This window comes from Labrus bergylta, chromosome 7 (genome assembly GCF_963930695.1).
Source record: "Labrus bergylta chromosome 7, fLabBer1.1, whole genome shotgun sequence".
Lineage (NCBI taxonomy): Eukaryota > Metazoa > Chordata > Actinopteri > Labriformes > Labridae > Labrus > Labrus bergylta.
Window position 1 is genome coordinate 28,905,180 of NC_089201.1, and position 14,334 is coordinate 28,919,513.

At 40.2% G+C, this 14,334-nt stretch overlaps 1 protein-coding gene across 1 annotated transcript in view; it reads left to right on the forward strand.

Annotated features, from left to right (window-relative positions):
• Positions 1–12,422, forward strand: part of sema3d (sema domain, immunoglobulin domain (Ig), short basic domain, secreted, (semaphorin) 3D) — a 36,928-nt gene extending 24,506 nt beyond the window's left edge. Inside the window, exons 13-18 of the mRNA XM_065957315.1 lie at positions 308–396; positions 912–953; positions 1,673–1,830; positions 4,037–4,101; positions 4,262–4,401; positions 10,140–12,422. Of these exons, the coding sequence (XP_065813387.1) occupies positions 308–396; positions 912–953; positions 1,673–1,830; positions 4,037–4,101; positions 4,262–4,401; positions 10,140–10,598 (953 nt within the window). The 3' untranslated portion in view covers positions 10,599–12,422. The remainder of the gene's footprint in view (positions 1–307; positions 397–911; positions 954–1,672; positions 1,831–4,036; positions 4,102–4,261; positions 4,402–10,139) is intronic.
• Positions 12,423–14,334: the final 1,912 nt, after the last annotated feature.

Genomic DNA, 14,334 nt, shown 5'->3' on the forward strand with positions numbered 1-14,334 from the left:
TTCTGACAGGAATTTATGGACTCCACAGAAGCAACTGTTTCTGTTTTTATAGTTCTAACCTCCATGTTGTACGATATTTTTTATAGATAATAGACATTTCATCTAGTATAGTCCAGTTTGCATAACCAGATCCCTGTGTGAGTGTACAGACCAAAAACATTCATTGTAATTAAGTGTAAAAAAACAATACACTGTAGGACTCAAACATGGCTTGTTGTTGATTCAATTCTGAATTAAAAGTACATTTAGTTTGCTTTGCCTGATTCATCCTCTGCTCTCCTGTCTCTACCTCCTCTCTTCATCACAGACGCTGGCTCCATCCTGAAGGTGGTGAGCATCACTCAAGAGAACTGGTCGACGGAAGAAGTGGTGCTGGAAGAACTTCAAGTCTTCCAGGTTCTGTGCACAACACAGCTCCACAAACACAAACATTTAGCGCAAACACATTTTTCATTTCTTGCAGCGCTGCTGTTGATTGATGATGCCAAACTGCTCCAGCCGTCTTTGGTGGGACAGTTGACTCGTCGAGAAAGGGAAACATTTATCATTCCTCTTTTCTCCTATGTATTAATTTTAATATCTTGTTGCTTTTATGTGTCATATTTATTTTATTTTAATTTTTATACACATTTTTTTAATTCTTATTGGTGTGCATTAGTCTCTCAATGATTTTATAAACTACTTTTTTTTGTCAATAACCTTTCTGCACTCTTGTAAAGCACTTTGAACTGCAATTTAATTTGTCTAAAAGGTGCTATATAAATGAAGTTTGATTGATTGATTGATTGTTATACATACTCTACTACATACATGGGTTTCTCTTAACTGATAACCAAAAGCCTCATGTGTAGTTTTAACTTCTCTGGAACTGGAATTTATACTTATTAGTTTGTTTCTTTCACTTTTTGCAGGCTCCCACTCCCATCCTCAGTATGGAGATGTCTTCAAAACAGGTTTTTGCATTTTTCTTCTTCATCTTATTTCTGTTGTTTTTCTCTTGCCCTCTGCATCCTCCATTAAAGTGTGCATACACATCATGTGGCACAAAGCATACTGTTTTCTGACTCCATATCATTCATGTGTTTTTTTTCCTCTCTTTCTCTCCTCGGCCTTCCTCATTCTCTTGTAGCTTTCTCTCTCCACCCTTCTGCCTCATTATGTCAGGGGTCAGTGGTGTCAGTAGACACTTCAGGCCCAATCACAGCTTCCATTAATCTTCCACAAAGTTTGACCTGTGTATGTGTATGTGTGTGAGAATGTCTGTATGTGAATGCAGGCAAGTGTTTTAAGTTCTGTTTAGGGATCTGTTTGATTCTAGATGAGTCGGAGCAGATCCTTTGGGTCATGTTTGTAAAAAAAAAAATCCTTACAATGAGGAATCCTAAAATCACATATTGGCTTTAGCCCGATTGTTCTTTTGCAGTAGGAACCTTGAGGAAGTTTTAATAAATACAAATAATAAGTGTAACGTCACAACCAAAATCTTTTATTTTCTCTTATAACAAACTTTATAAACACATTTTATGGACTGCCTCTAGTGCTTTACTTTCCCTTTAGATACTGTCCCACTAATAACCCAATGTATTTACATGATGGAGGGTGAACCTGACCTTAAAGCTGATCAGCATGTGCCCCTTCCCTAAAGCAGATTGTGGTGTGTGTTTCACTCTAGCAACAGCTCTACGTGGGTTCAAGTGAAGGTCTTGCCCAGGTGTCACTCAGTAGATGTCACCTGTACGGTCAGGCCTGCGCTGAATGCTGCCTGGCACGTGATCCTTACTGCGCCTGGGATGGAAACACGTGCTCACGATACATCCCTGCATCGAAAAGGTAAAAGCTACACTCTTAGGATATACATGATTTCACATGCACACGCTTGTGTCAGTGTCATTTATGGAAAACACATTAAAGTCTTTTTATGTGATTTTTCACACTTAATTGTAGAAATCAAGTATATCCTCTGAAAATAACTCTGTGAGTCATGACTGTCTACAATGGGTGTAACACCCGAGTCCCACTGTCTGTGATGTTTTCAGAGTTTTCAGAGTCCTATCTTCACTTTGTTTACATCGCCCGGACGGCCGGCTGACTCCTCCCCTCGTGTATAAAAGTTGTTTAATTGAGGGACTAGAGAAAAGAAGAATAACATACTGTACTGCTAACATTGTTGTGCTAGCATTAGCATGCTAACACAACAATGCAGCGTGAGTTGTTTTGGTTTCATGCTGGTGCTCAAGGGCGACATCTGCTGGATCAAAAAATCGCATATAAAGCATTTAACTAAATACATGTGTTTAAATTAGTGCTGTGAAACGATTTTTTTTGTTATCCCGACTAATTTCATTTTGATTCACATGTTTGAAATTCCATAATTTCCCATTTAAAAATACAAATAATTATGCTTTTATTTTGACATTTTGTACTGTATTTAGCTTAGAGTACTTTACATGCTCTTTGAATTCAACCCAGCTTTTATTTTGAAATAAAGTAAGGACCGAAGGTTATGACATTAACTTAACCACGATCATGATTAACTAGTTGATGTTTTTAGTTGATGCTTTTTTGCATTGTCACGATATACAATCTGTTGTGAGGAAGAATAGCTGTTAAAACTAAACTAAACTAATGCTGACACCTCTAGTCTAGATAGGTTTCATTAAATTAAGAAAGACAGGAAAATGACTCATGTACTCATAAATTGGGTGTGTGTATGTTTGTGTGTTTCTTAACTTGGCAGGTTCTTTAATTCTGTGCACTGTCTATAGGAGTTCACATTTCAGAAATTGTTTTTTGATGGTTCTTTACATCATTTTTTTTCTTCAGTGTATGAGTTCATTTGAGGCATAGATTTGAGATGTTCTTCTGTATCTGATTAAAGTTACATAAAGACACACATAAAGTTCATGTGTGTCTGTGTATTTCCCCGTTGCGTAGCGTGCTAGCTTGTACAAATCAGGGCCCTTCAGAATGTATACCCCACAGTGTGAGGTCACACTGCCACATTATTGTCCAGTAGGGAAGCTGTTATAGTTTGTGGAATAGAGGAGGCCTTTATTTTCTCTCCATGGCTCTTTGACAGCTGATCTTCACAGTGTCAGTGCGTGTAGGCTGCAGATGTCCCATCACACGGGCATGACAGGAGGCAGAGGAGGTGAATCAATACAAATACAAGCAGCCAACGTGAGCAACAACAACAAGCTAGAGGCAAATGCAACTCTTTTAACCATAAACAAAACAGTTAGGGCATTTTTCTAAAAATGTTTGGTGAGTTACTGAAGATCCAGTTATCTTCAGTATGATGTAGTTTTGTAGTTTTTAAAGGTTGAACAGTAAAGTTTAATACGTGTCAAAGAGGAGAAGGAACTGAGGGTTAGGAGTATTCAGAGGTCATCTTAAATCACATCTGGAGTGATTGTGAATAATTGTTGCAACTTTTTCACATGTTTGCAAGCGTTCCTTTTTTTCAGTTTTATGCACATTTGGGATTTAAGAAAACATTTTTCAGCTTCACAGTGAGCCTCTTTTAAGCTTGATGATATTTTAGATGCGTCTCTTTTGTAGTATTCAAAACATTAAATGGAAAATCAATAAATTTGAATTTATTTGAATGTGGAAATATTGTTAATTTCATGTTTTCCTACCTGATCTGGGTGTACATTATATGGAATTCCTGATGTGAGATTAAACCAATAATGATGTTTATTTGGTTTATTATAAACCGGTTGAAGCTTTCATGTAAGAGACAAAATAAAAAGGACATCACTGATATCACATGTTTGTGTGATTGATCTGTGATGTTCTGATACTTGGAAGAAAATGAATGCCAATTTTATCAACCAATTGTTTTTTATCACTCAGCAATATTTATTTAAATTTCTCAAATTTTGGTAAAAGAAGTTCATGAGTATTAAGTGTGTTTTTATCGAGTCGTCTTATTATCCCCTTTAATGTGGGAGCTGAGGTTGTGAAACTGTCACACTGCAGGTAAAAACACACAGTCTATGTGATTCGTTTTTTGTCTGTGTTTGTTCTCCAGGCGAGCCAGAAGGCAGGACATCAAGCACGGAGACCCTGCCAGTCACTGCTGGGACACAGAGGACAGTATGTAGACTTAGTTCTCTACCTCTTTCTGTCTGAAGTAGAATGTTTATGCCTTTGCAGATACTTCGATCAGCCATCGGAGTAATCCTGCATTTTATTTTCTGTTTTAGAAGCAAGTGACAAGTGACTCTAGGATCAATCAAAGTTGTGTTTCCTTTAGGTCTTGTTGGAGGAAAGGAGGAACAAAGAGTCCTGTATGGGGTACAGAGCAACTCCACCTTCCTAGAGTGCATCCCCAAATCTCAACAGGCCCGGATCCGCTGGTACAAACAGAGACCTGGATCTGAACGCTTGGAGGAGGTCAGCGAGTGCACTCACCCACACGCCCAAAAAAAAAACACTTTCTCTTTCTTTTTTCCCACTCTCTCTCTAAAGCCTGAAGGTGAACCGTGTTTTGCCTTTCTTCAGTTAAATGTACCCGAGAGGTTACATTTTTTCCTGTAAGGTTCAGAAGACAGGGAAGTGACAGAGGCAAAGACAGGTGTTGGTCTACTGCAGCAACTTACATAAGAGCTTCAAAGCATATTAAAAATCTCATGCTTGACATTGACCTCGCCCTCCGTGGTGTCTGAGCCCTGAACCCCATCAGCAACTGTCCTGCCACAAATCACAGTCCAGGGTCTCATCAGTTATTACAAATGTATTTTTTTGAAGTGCATAGGTGTCCTGGTTCTTTGCAAACTCTTCTGCAGCAGCAGCTCCTCGCTCATTGAAAAAGATGACAAATAACTCCACCAGAGGGGAGGACAGGGATGTGATATAATCCATCTCAAGTGAAAAATGGTTTTTGAACTGTGAACTTTTCCCCCTTTTCTCTCTTTCTTTTTCATCAAGTAGCCAACTGACTTCAGTGGCTAAGTGACAATGACTATGTTTACATGCACACCATATTCCTGTATTAATCGTAATAATTACAATATTCTGATTGCGTAGGAGTCATGTAAACACCTTATTCCAATTGTCATAACCCGACTAAGCCCATTTTCCGATTATTAAAACCTGAATAAGACCCCTGGCGTATGCCTGTATCAACCTGAATATTGGGTCATGTAAACTCTTCAGTCGGAATATGCTCCTGAATATGCTACTTCAAGGATTTGTTTACTTCTGGGAATGTTCAACATGGCGAGAAACACGCAAAAGACTTTACACTTTTGGGGCGAGGAGGAGACAAATTTACTGCTTCTACTACTCCTACTCGCTCCCACCAGTCCTGGCTGTGAACTTCCATCCATAGTCTCCGCGGGGCTCTGGTATGTATCCATGGCGTAACGCGTACAGCTCCGTTGACCATTTCCTCGCGTTCTCGTCGGCCACGGTTGAGGAGGTGAATGAGAGCGAGTGTTCCAGTCACACTTTGATGGAGAAGTGGTAAGAATATTACACAGTATAGCACAAAAGCAAACAACTTGTGTGTGAAAAGAACGCCACTAGATGACGTCTTGTCATGATGCTACTACTACTACGATGACGGTTTATTCGGAATATGCTGATTGAACATGTAAACGGGAATATTCCAGTAGCTCAGCACTCTGCGGAGCATGTAAACACCTTTTTCGGAATATTGCCTAAACCAGAATATGGACCTTAATAGGAAAATGTTGAGCATGTAAACGTAGTCAGTGATCGTCCAAGGGGAACTACAGATTCCATAAATAATATTATTAAACAAGTGACAGACCAGCGTATGTGAGGGTGCAGAAAGAAGCCCTTTAAAGGGTATATTCAAAGTATATTTCAAGCTGTGGCACCAAATTAAAACAAATCTCAGTGTTGATTTTTTTCCCCCCAAAACATCCGACAAAATAAAATTTGTATTTAATTGAAGTGAATTGTTGCTAATTGTCATTGAATGGGATATTTTGTCCCATTTCAAAGTGGGATCCTTGGAGAGGGGATGGTGGACACAAAAGGACACACAATGTCGTTTTGGCGAGCTTAATGTGTTTGTGTTCGAGGTGTTGAAGGAAACTCATTGATGATGACATTCGTCTCCTGAATGAGACAACAGAGACCTGCTTACTCAGCACCTCAGCGTCCCCTCCCCCCCCCCACCCCCCACCCCCCTTTATCTAAACATCCGAACTCTCCTCACCCCCATTGCAAGTTTGTTTCCAACTTCCCACAACACTTATTTACGCCCACAACTGCTCGCCCTGTCCTCTCAGGGGTGACTGTAAACACACTGACAGGTGCAGAGGTCACCCTAAGACCCATGTGTTCCTTTTATGGGCCCCGTGCTGCAGTTTTCCCCCTCAGAGTGTGTCCATGTGCGTGTTCCCTTTATGGTCCCACCTCAGCAGAAATCATAGCAGAGCGCTCCCTGGGGACAGCCATGTGTTTTCGGGGTAATGAACACAATGGGGTGTTTTTCTGTGTTTGTGTGTGTAGCCGTGTGATGACATGTGACCTCTTGTACTCAAAGACAAAGTGATGAAGGAGTGAACACAGGCGTTCTTCCTGCCTCAGGATTCAATATGTGATAGATACAGAAGGTGAAGAAATCAAAGTGCATAGAGCGATTGATCCACGGCAGGTTCAATAGCTTTTTGTGATGCATTTTAGTTTAATGATTATAAAATTATAAATGACTTGATGACCGAAGTTGGTCCATCATGATGTGAAACTGTAAAATAGGGTCAAAGAATGCCCTTAAATCTAAATGTACAAGAAGTTAATCATGAATCCTTCAATGTTTGTGAGGGGGAATCTAGGTAACTCAGGTTCATGATTTATTTAACAGCCTTTAACTTCATGCATGAGGGCCAAATAAATGACCATTTAATAGGCCACAGACGACAATAAGGATCAGATTAAAAGGGAAACAGTTCAAATGGATAAATTTGATTACATAATACCGTGAAGACTTGGAAAGCTGTGAAAGAAGAACGTCTTCTCATGTGGGTTCACATAAGCACATGATTGTTGATTGTTGTCTCGGGCCGAACGTTAGCAATGCTGCTGTAAGTCAACACGGAAGTAAAAGGAGGTCAAGTGAATCCACACTGAGTTTGAGGTCAAAGATTGGAGGAGATAAGTTATGACCTAATTCTTCAGTGTCTCTGTCTGAGCCTGGCTGCTCTAAAGATATCCAAAGAAATGTATGCAATTTGTCTTTTTTTTTATTATCAACTATTGCCTCACTTCAGGACATTGACTCACTTTCTAATTGATTTTGTGCTTTTTAGCTCGAGTCAATGTTTTCTCTCCTTCAACACCCAAAGTTTTCAACTATAAGCAAAGAAAACAGAGATTGTAGAAGAACTTATTTGAGAAATCCTCACAGCAATGATTGCATGTCATAAACAAATTGTCAGTGATTTATGTTATATCTTGTATTCTGTGGAAGTAGGGTGTCACTGTTGTAGAAGTAGGTGGTCTATGTGCTCTCACAGCTGGATGTGTGTGGTGTTGGATCAGGTGATGTGTGAAATGTCTGGCTCATATCTACCTCTCACCTCCTTTGCCTGCTCTGGTTCCTTTTTTTGTCTGTCATCCCCCCTTTTCTCCTCTGCCCTTTATCCCCCCACCTTAATCTCTCCTCACTTAATTCCTGCCATCATGCTCCTCCAATCCATCTATCTTGTGCTTTTTTCTCCTGTTGTCTCCCACAGCCTCTCCCCTTATGCATTTCTCTCCACACTTTTTTTTTTTGTTGCCTCCTGATGAGTTTTGATCAAGGCGTCCTCCGCCAGATGCTCGCAGCACCTGCAGCCCGAACACAACAAAAACACTCATCATCCTCCCTCACACTCCCTCCTCTTCTCCTCTTGTAAAACAAAAAAGAAAGTCAGCTGTCAAAGATGTGAACTGGAAAGAGATTTTTACTGTCTCCCTCACAGCATGTTTGTGTCTCTGTGTGTATCCCCCCCCCCTCCCAGAGTGTGGAATGCTGGCCCCATAAGAAAAGTTTGTAATCAGAAAAGAATGGATTATGGTAACCTTCATCCAAAAGCACGGCCTTCTTAACCTGATACCACTTTATTTAATAACTCAATAGACTATAAAAAAAAGCTGTGTTTCATTGTGCTTCTCCACGTGAAGGCACGCTTGTTCACACACAGAAATATGCACCCCAAGTGTCACTTCTTAACGCAACTACTCCAGGAAAAATATGTTTTGAAAATTCTTTGCAGGAGAATAAAAGACAGACCATCTGCGTGAGTTTTAATGTCTGGCATTGGCCTTTTAGTCACAGACACCTTTATTATAGAGAAGTCAGCCTCAAAGGCACACAATTAACCAAATAATAAATACTGAATAACAACAACAAATGTTTTTATGTTTGAACAATAAATTGCTCAACATAATCCGAGCCACTGCAGCAGGGAGATTTTTTTTTTTTTTTTTTATGATTTGAATATGAATCCCATGTGTTTAGTCGGGGCAGTGAGGTGTGTCATGGAAATGAGAATGTGATAGGAGACGGACCGGTAAAGGCTGAAATGGGTAAAGGTCGAGGTCTAAAAAATCTGAGCAGCCTCTGGTTCTGCCACATCATCAGTGTCAGGCTTAAAAAACAACCACAGAGCTACACATGCACCCTCACAAGTGTGCACAAAAAAAGCACATAATGTAGCATACACACACACACACAGGCTAGTGTCACTGGTTTCCTGCATAAAGTTTGTGCTTGGCCCTCCTTCTCTTGCTTTCTTGTACCCCTGGGGGGGGGGGGGTCGGAGCAGAGCTGTTGGAGGTAATCTTTTGAAGCATCCCCACATGCATGGAGACACACGCAGAGGACACACACACACACTTGCACTCTTTCTCTGTCCTCTTAACACAGCTGTGTTGTTTTAGGCCCTGAGAGCCGCCATGACACCTGATGAATCACGCTGGATGCTTAAATGAAAAGAGGGGACCGTAAACATTAGCATGCTACTCACGACCTTAATGACAAGCACATGGACACACGCACACACACACACACACACACACACACACACACACACACACACACACACACACACACACACACACACACACACACACACAAGACAGAACAATCTTTGGCCTTTGCTGACGGCTCACACTCATCACGCATCTTAAATTCTCTTCACACCACATGACTCTTGGTCCTTTGTCCCCCCCACATTGTGGTTTGACTCTCACCACACCCAACGTCAATGTGTTTCCTGTTTCAGGGGTCATTACCGTGTTTAACACACCTCTGGATACAATAAGGCGTGGGAATGTGTGTGTGTGAACAAGGTGACAGGTATCATCATGGCGGTGTTTTGTTATGTGCTGTCATTCCTTTTGATTGTTTTAGGTTAAGAGTGAAACAAGCATCAGACACTTAGCACTACTCAGCACTGCACTATTATCTTATATTATCCTATTTAGCCTTGTGCATATTAGTCTTTGCTTATTTCTTTATTTTTGTGTTTATTGTTGATATTTTAATGTTATACCTTTGTACAAAGAGAGCACAGTTTACCAAAGTTATTCCTTGTGTGTTTAAAGGGGCTGTATGTAACTTTTTACATTTATAAATCGTTTTTTATCGCCCATTAATAAGCGAACGATTAACTGATGTGAAAAAGTAGATGTTCACTGTCTATCTGTGTTGCCTGTATAAAAAGTTTCCCCGGGTCGTATTTTCCGCGAAAGGAAGAATGAATACAGACACACAGACTCCTTCACAGACTTTCACACGTGTATGAACACTTACCTCCTCTGTAAACATTATAACGGTAAATATCCAGTGTTTTGCGGCCGATGATGATGCTCGTTTGTGTAAGTATGACGAGCACGCGAGGGAGAGCGAGCAACAGGTTACTGGTGCAGTTCGCCTAACGGCCATGCGGTATCACAAAAACGCAGTATTTTTGAAAGTTACATATAGCCCCTTTAAGCATACCTGGCCAATAAAGCTGATTCTGATTCTGATGATAAGTATTTTAGTTTTTTTGTAATTTAAAAAAAATTGCAAGGACAATTTTAGAAAGGAATATATCTAATGATATAGTTTGTATAGGTGTGGGAATGTGCCATGACCTGTGTGTTTAAGCGGCGTCTTTTTGTCTCCAAAGGTACGGCTGGATGATCGTGTGGTGCACACAGCGCGAGGTCTCCTCATCCGTTCCCTTCACCCCTCTGATGCCGGCGCGTACGTCTGCATGGCTCAAGAGCACTCGGACTTCACGCACACCCTCCTCCGCCTCACGCTGCAACTCGTCACGCACGGACAGCTGGACGGCAGGCCCAAGCCCAGCGAGGACCCCGCGGTGGAGCTGCGTCACGGAGCCGAGTCCCGCCAGCGTTACAAAGATTACCTGAGGGCGATGAGCGCTCCCGTCGGCACTCTGGAGGAGTACTGCGACTCGCTCTGGCTGGAGAAGAGGCCGTCCAGGGTGCGGGGAAAAGGTTTAGGAGTGGGCAAGTGGAAACACATTCAGGACATGAAGAAGAGCAGGAACAGGAGACACCACCGGGAGAGGAAGGATAACGTGGAAAAGCAAGAAAGGGCGGTGAGGACGGCAGAGGAGTGAATGAAACATTTAGGGTTCGCTCTTCATAACTCACTAATGAAGCAGTTGTGTTACATGGCTACGACATTGCAACGACAAATCAATTCATGAGCTAGAAAAGGCCACAAAGGGCCAAACTAAACTAAAATATCACAGCTTCAAAATAATAGTATTGTTTGCGTACTTGATAATTGAGTTTAATGGGGTTGTGTACAATTATTTAAATCATATATTGACTTTTTTTAAGCTGGTCTGCTGCTGAAGATAAGCTGGCCGGATGAAGGACTGCAACAGGAACATGACTGCTCTTTTCTAAAGTTTTTACTTGCAAAGTTTTAGTACACACATGCTTGGTTTATAGAGGTGATTCGTAGATTCAGTTGAAACATATGGTTTAACTTTGACTTGCATTGTAACCGCGCAGTTGACCTTTTTTTCCGCCGCCATATTGCTGTATTTAAAACTCTTTGGCTGTTTATTCTCATTGAATAGTGTATGTAACCCTGATTATGTCCAATGGGTGGCGCTGCTGTACATAATGATCATTGTCTTAAAACTGTGGAAAATACCGGGAGTGACTCTGCACTGCACAGCTCCTCAGAAATCTCACAGAACAAGAGCAAACGTCCGGGTAAAAAAAAAAAGAAAATCTTTTCACACATCATTTGTAGACCCTCTAACAATCATATTTTAGTTGAAGGAAATAAATTTGACAATAAAATATATAGCTACGATTCCTCAGAAAACTTGGTTGACCGCTCGGTTGAGTTGCCAGTCTACGCCTGACTCAAGTCGCTCATTTCTTATTTTGTTCACCTTTTCTAACCATTGCTACTCATTCAATTTGTTAAATAAATTATTTTAGGTTATTTTAACAAGTTCTACTCTCTGTGATGTTTATACATGAAAAAAACTAAACATTTTGTTGCAGAAATGAAAGAAATCCATTCATGTCCAAAGTAACCCTGAACAGGCAACCAGCTGGTTGACCTGCATATCTGCTTCCTGATAATCTGAAAAATATAACCTGAAAAGTTGCTTAAAGTCTTTATATGTGATTTTTCACACTTAAATATAATAGAAATCAAGTATATCCTCTGAAAATAACTCTGTGAGTCATGACTGTCTACAATGGGTGTAACACCCGAGTCCCACTGTCTGTGATGCTTTCAGAGTTTTCAGAGTCCTATCGTCACTTTGTTTACATCGCCAGGACGGCCCGCTGACTCCTCCCCTCGTGTATAAAAGTTGTTTAATTGAGGGACTAGAGAAAAGAAGAATAACATACTGTACTCACTGCTTAACTGTGTTTCTAGATCACGCTCATTTCAGGTAAATTTACATGCAGTGTGAAGATACCAGCATAATAAAGATCGCTAGCATTAGCATGCTAACACAACAATGCAGCGCGAGGTGTTTTGGTTTCATGCTGGTGCTCAAGGGCGACATCTGCTGGATCAAAAAAATCGCATATAAAGCCTTTAATGAAGAGGAAAGGAACACAATTTTACCAACAAATCATTTTTTTACAAATGGATTTCTTAGTGTGGAAGTTGAAGGGTTTTAATTGGTTGAGTTGGGTAGGCGTTTACTTGCGGGGGATAAGAATGCGTTCATGTTGAATGACTGTAAATATTGTTATAACCTGTACAGGAGATACAGCATGCTCACTTTAGTCTTATTACTGATCTGTATAACTAAGATGATAATCATGTATGATGTTTTGTACTAACACAGTGACATATTTTTGTACAAATGTTTCCTCCTATGTACTGTAGTTTTTTTTTTAGATGTTTGCTCTATTGCTGTTTTTGAAAAAGTTATTTAAATAAATGTGTCTTGGAGCCTCTGTTTCCCCTGAAAGTACCTTTCATTCTGTGAAGAGATTGAATCTAATCTACAGAGAATTTAATACGGTCATAGTGCAGGTACAGGCTGTCTCAAGTACGCAGCAGACACGTTGGGAGTGGGTTAGGGTTAGATCAGCTGAGCCTCTCCTGATTTAGAAACTCAACTCCCTGCACACTGTATGCAGATGTCAGAATGATTCAGGGCCAGCTGGTCTGCTGTGTGTGTGTGTGTGTGTGTGTGTGTGTGTGGAAAGTTGCCATCCTAAAGGGTAACCATTAAAAATATAGAAGTTTCTCCTCTAAGAAAACTTGTGATTTTCTCAGAGTAAACTTGTGAGGCTGTAAAGTTATCAGCATCTTATGTAGCATGAGTGTGAAGTATTATTCACCTTAAAATAGATCAACTTAAAACCAGTTACAGACCAACACTATAACGTCAGTAACATCATTCAGAATGCAAGTGGTGCACATTTCACAAACATATATGTTAACATTTAGAGAAAGTTCAGATTCCTTAAAAGCCTTTTAATTCAGATACAGATCTTATATGTCTCTTGTATCCAAATCAGACAGCTCTTGCAGTCTTAATGATGAAATGCCTGCCATTTTACAGCCTCACGGATTACAGAATGGCTCACACTATATAAAGTCTCTTTATTTTAAACAGCTGGACATACAAACAACTTCCGCGTCTCCCACTTTGTCTCTCTCCGCTGTGATTTTTTCCCTGTTTCTTGTAACAAAGACAATAAATATTTCAGGCACTTCCTTCTTGTCTATAGTTTATTTATCAGTCAGCTGCATAGAACAAACTACATCTCCCCAAAAGGGAAACAGCAAGGAAAGAAAGAGCCACAACAGGTTTTTTTTAAGACAGCCTGCTCGTCCATTATAAATCGGACTCAAAATATCTATATATCCTATAAAAAAGTTTGTGTTAATATTGTTATCTTTGAGCTTAAAAAAAAAAGTACAGCATCTCCCAAATACAAAATGTGTGGCCTGTCTGAAATCAACACGTTTCCATCCGGTTAATAACATGACTTAGTAATTTTTGCTTGTACCAGACTGTAATGTGAGTTATGAGGCATTTAGAAGACAATAACTCAGTTATAAGTTTCGCTATTTGTTATTTTTGGTTGCAGGATAACAAGATTATTACCATTATTATGATCCCTCCTATGGGTTATTTTTCCAGAAATGTGCATCCTGCTTTGATTCCATTCCAACATAAATGTTTGATTTTTTTTTGGCCTCCTCATAAGCTGCACCCAGAAGACTATAGTTGTTTGCTAGACAAGCACCCAGGACTCCACTGTGCTCAGAGTTTATTGACCTCTACATTTTCAGGAGGTGAACCGGTGAGTAAAGATGACTTGCTGCGATAGACAAGCACACAGACACAGCGGGCTTCAGACAAAGGAGACAAGAATTCGTGGAAACAAATCAGATTTTTGCAGAAGGAAAGTGCTTAATCTGATGTGATCGGTGTAATGAGCAGGCGAGTCTGCTGAGGCCCCCTGTCGAGTCCTTACAGGAGACTCGCACATAGACAAAGGCAAATGCACACAGGATACTCCTTATTCACTGTCTCTGTTTTTTCCTGTGTCCAGTGACCCACAAAGCCTTATCAAGATCAGATACAGAGCATGGGACTGTGGTCAGATGCTTATAGGTGGAATAGATGCTCTGATTAAATAACTTGTCATTGCTGACAATACCAATAATTCATCATCAATTTCCTTAAAATGTATTGCACTAGTTGTGGAAAGATATATACTGCAATCTACCAGAGCCTGTAGATTGAGCTTTTTTGCCTGCACATAGATGCCTGATATGACAATGCATAATGGAGTCTTATCATTGAAATATCAAATTAAAAAATATTCTAATTACAAAAAAATGGG